Source organism: Mus pahari, chromosome 1 (assembly GCF_900095145.1).
Source record: "Mus pahari chromosome 1, PAHARI_EIJ_v1.1, whole genome shotgun sequence".
In the NCBI taxonomy this organism is placed as follows: domain Eukaryota; kingdom Metazoa; phylum Chordata; class Mammalia; order Rodentia; family Muridae; genus Mus; species Mus pahari.
This window is the reverse complement of record NC_034590.1, coordinates 22217855-22220387: the sequence shown is the minus strand read 5'-3', so window position 1 is coordinate 22220387 and position 2533 is coordinate 22217855. Positions and strand designations below refer to the sequence as shown.

The 2533-nt window shown below is 51.5% G+C and overlaps 1 protein-coding gene across 12 annotated transcripts in view; it reads right to left on the bottom strand.

Annotated features, from left to right (window-relative positions):
* Nav2 (neuron navigator 2) overlaps window positions 1-2533 on the bottom strand; it is a 643327-nt gene that overhangs the window by 55142 nt on the left and 585652 nt on the right. For all 12 annotated transcript variants that reach the window (XM_029533095.1, XM_029533102.1, XM_021221030.2 and 9 more), the window contains one exon: window positions 1069-1771. In XM_029533095.1, coding sequence (XP_029388955.1) covers window positions 1069-1771 — 703 coding nt within the window. The remainder of the gene's footprint in view (window positions 1-1068; window positions 1772-2533) is intronic.

Genomic DNA, 2533 nt, shown 5'->3' with positions numbered 1-2533 from the left:
GAGGAGGAGGAGGAGGAGGAGGAGGAGGAGGAAGAGAAAACCAAAAAGAAAAGGGTCCCATGAGTGATGTAAAAGGAAATGTTAAAGGTCACGTTTTCCACCTTGAGAAACTCCACCAAGTAGACAGCTATGGGAAAGACATTCTTTCCAAAGGGGCTAGGAAGTTCATTTTTACTAGAGGTTATTCTGCTTCTAGAGGTTTATATAAAAGAAAAAGGAACAGCCCAGCTAAAGAGATGCCTCACTGTGTAACACCCTGGCAGCCAAGCATGAGGATGGGATTTCTGATGCCCAGAACTCACGTGATGGATGATCAGGAGTGTGGTACCCACCTGTAATCCCAGACTAGGAAGGCAGAGGCAGAGGATCTCACGAGCAACTCAGGCAGGGGCATGCTGGTTAGCAGACTAGCCTGGCTCTGGGCTCGGCAAGAGACTCTGCCTCAGTAATTAAAGCAGACAGCAATCAAAGAAGACACCGATTTCAATTTCAGGTCTCCACGTGCATATACACACACGCAGGAGCCTACACGCGTGAACATACATACACACTTATGTCACACACACTTAAATACCCAACAATATTTTTACAAGCAAACATTTCAAATGTTTGTCCATGTGTTATAAAAGAACAGGATGGTATAGAGATAAGAACATGATGTAATTTCTTCCCTTGAGCTACAGTCTGGTTCTAAAAGTACGCCAGGACCTCACTCTCAGTGTGTGTAACTTACACTGAATGCCTTCCATAGCCAAGCACAGCCGCAAAGATGAACTTTAGTAGGAACTCGGAGGGAAGTACTATGAACTCCATTGAACAGTGAGAAAACTGAGGCAGGATTCAGAAAAGTGATTTGAGAGCTAATTAATAAAGTCAGGAAGCATGGTTCTAGAACTTTCTGTCTCCCATCCCGGCATGGGAGTTAAAAAAAAAAAAATGCACAGAGTACAGACCCGTCAGCAGGAGCTGGCCCTTGAACTCAGCGTTACAAGGAGCTGAAGTGCCACAGGATGCTTTATGCCACTTCACTCCGACCCTCCTCAGCCCCGTGCACTCCCACCTGCTTACCTGCGGAGTGTGGGAGAGGCCACATCTGCGTACTTGGTCCCTGGCTGCAGAGTGGCCTGAGCTGAGCTGGACACCGGCTGGGTGGCTGGGTTCACTTTCACAGAGTTGCAGGAAGCCACGCTCTCGCTGTCTGAAGAAATGCCTTTCTCCTTGTCCGTCTGGTTGACAAGCCCTGGTAGCGAGCTGCCCAGGGATATTTTGGAGGGCTCCCTCAGCTTGGGCACTGGCAGGCCTGCCGACTTGCTGCTCATGTTAGAGTCGATGCTGCTGGTGCTACATCTATTCCCGGCTCCGTTCCGGCTGTTGGACTTGCTGGGCCTAGGCAGGCTCCGGTACTGTAAGTTCGTGCGGGAGCTGAGAGACAGGTACCCATCGTCCTGGTTTGGGGCTCCGTCCATGCTTGTCTTCCGACCCGTGGGCCGACCGACGAGGGCGGACGACTTGGGGATTTTACCCAGTGTGGCAGACCTGCTGGTGACGGTGCCCCCGCTGGCTGTGATCATGGCCAGCCCAGCAGCGGAGCCGCTCTGTTTCTTGAACCCAAAGCTGTTGGCATTGGCCGTGGGCGTCCTGGAGCTGCTGGGGAGGGTCTTTTTGGATTCGTCCCCACTGCTGCGGCCAGCATCTGACGGGGAGCGCTTGACCTGGGAAGCTTTGGGCGAAAGCCTTCCCTTCTCAGACACCTTGGCATCGTCTGTTTTTCCTAAGAGAGAAACCAGCGAGGTCAGACTAAAAACCGGATGCTGCCGGCTGGTGTGTTTAGGATGTATACCCCTCTAGAGACGGTGATCACCCTGCTTCCTGAAGGGGAACAGGGCAGGGGAAGTCAGGAGAGAGCTTTGCACAGAGATAATCTCATCTGCTGCAGTTGCTCAGGGTCTTTGAGGATGCACTGCTGATTTTGCTCTTCTCTAAGCAGTCTAAGATGACCCGAGCGGAGCAAAGCCAGGAAGCTATTGGTACCTCCAAACACACAAGACTCTGTCATATACTGTCCTCTTCCTCCATGTCTATGACACGGACCCTGACATTTCCGGGGTACAGCATGCAACATACCAATATAACCTTGAGGAGCTTGGGCTAGCATGTTAACTTGATGGGTGAGAGGTGAAACGGAGCACTGACCAGTTGATAGGCTGTGAAAACGCCTCACATGGTAGCACTGTCGACTCATGCACACCCCTCCTCAGAAAGAGCCAGGGAAGCAAAACTTAAAGGACGCTGTCGTGGGGGCTGGAAGAGGCAGCACCGTCAGTAAAGCACTTGCCTTACAGACATGAGGGACTGAGTTAGAGAGCCCAGAACCAACCCTTAAAAAAAAAGGGCAGCTGTGGTGGTGTATATTTATAACCCAAGTGCTGAGGAGGCGGAGGAAGGAGGGTAGCCACCTAGCTTACTAGCCAGCCTAACCTACTTGGTGATCTCCAGGCTAGTAAGAGACTCTGGCAAAAAGAAAGGCGGGGGG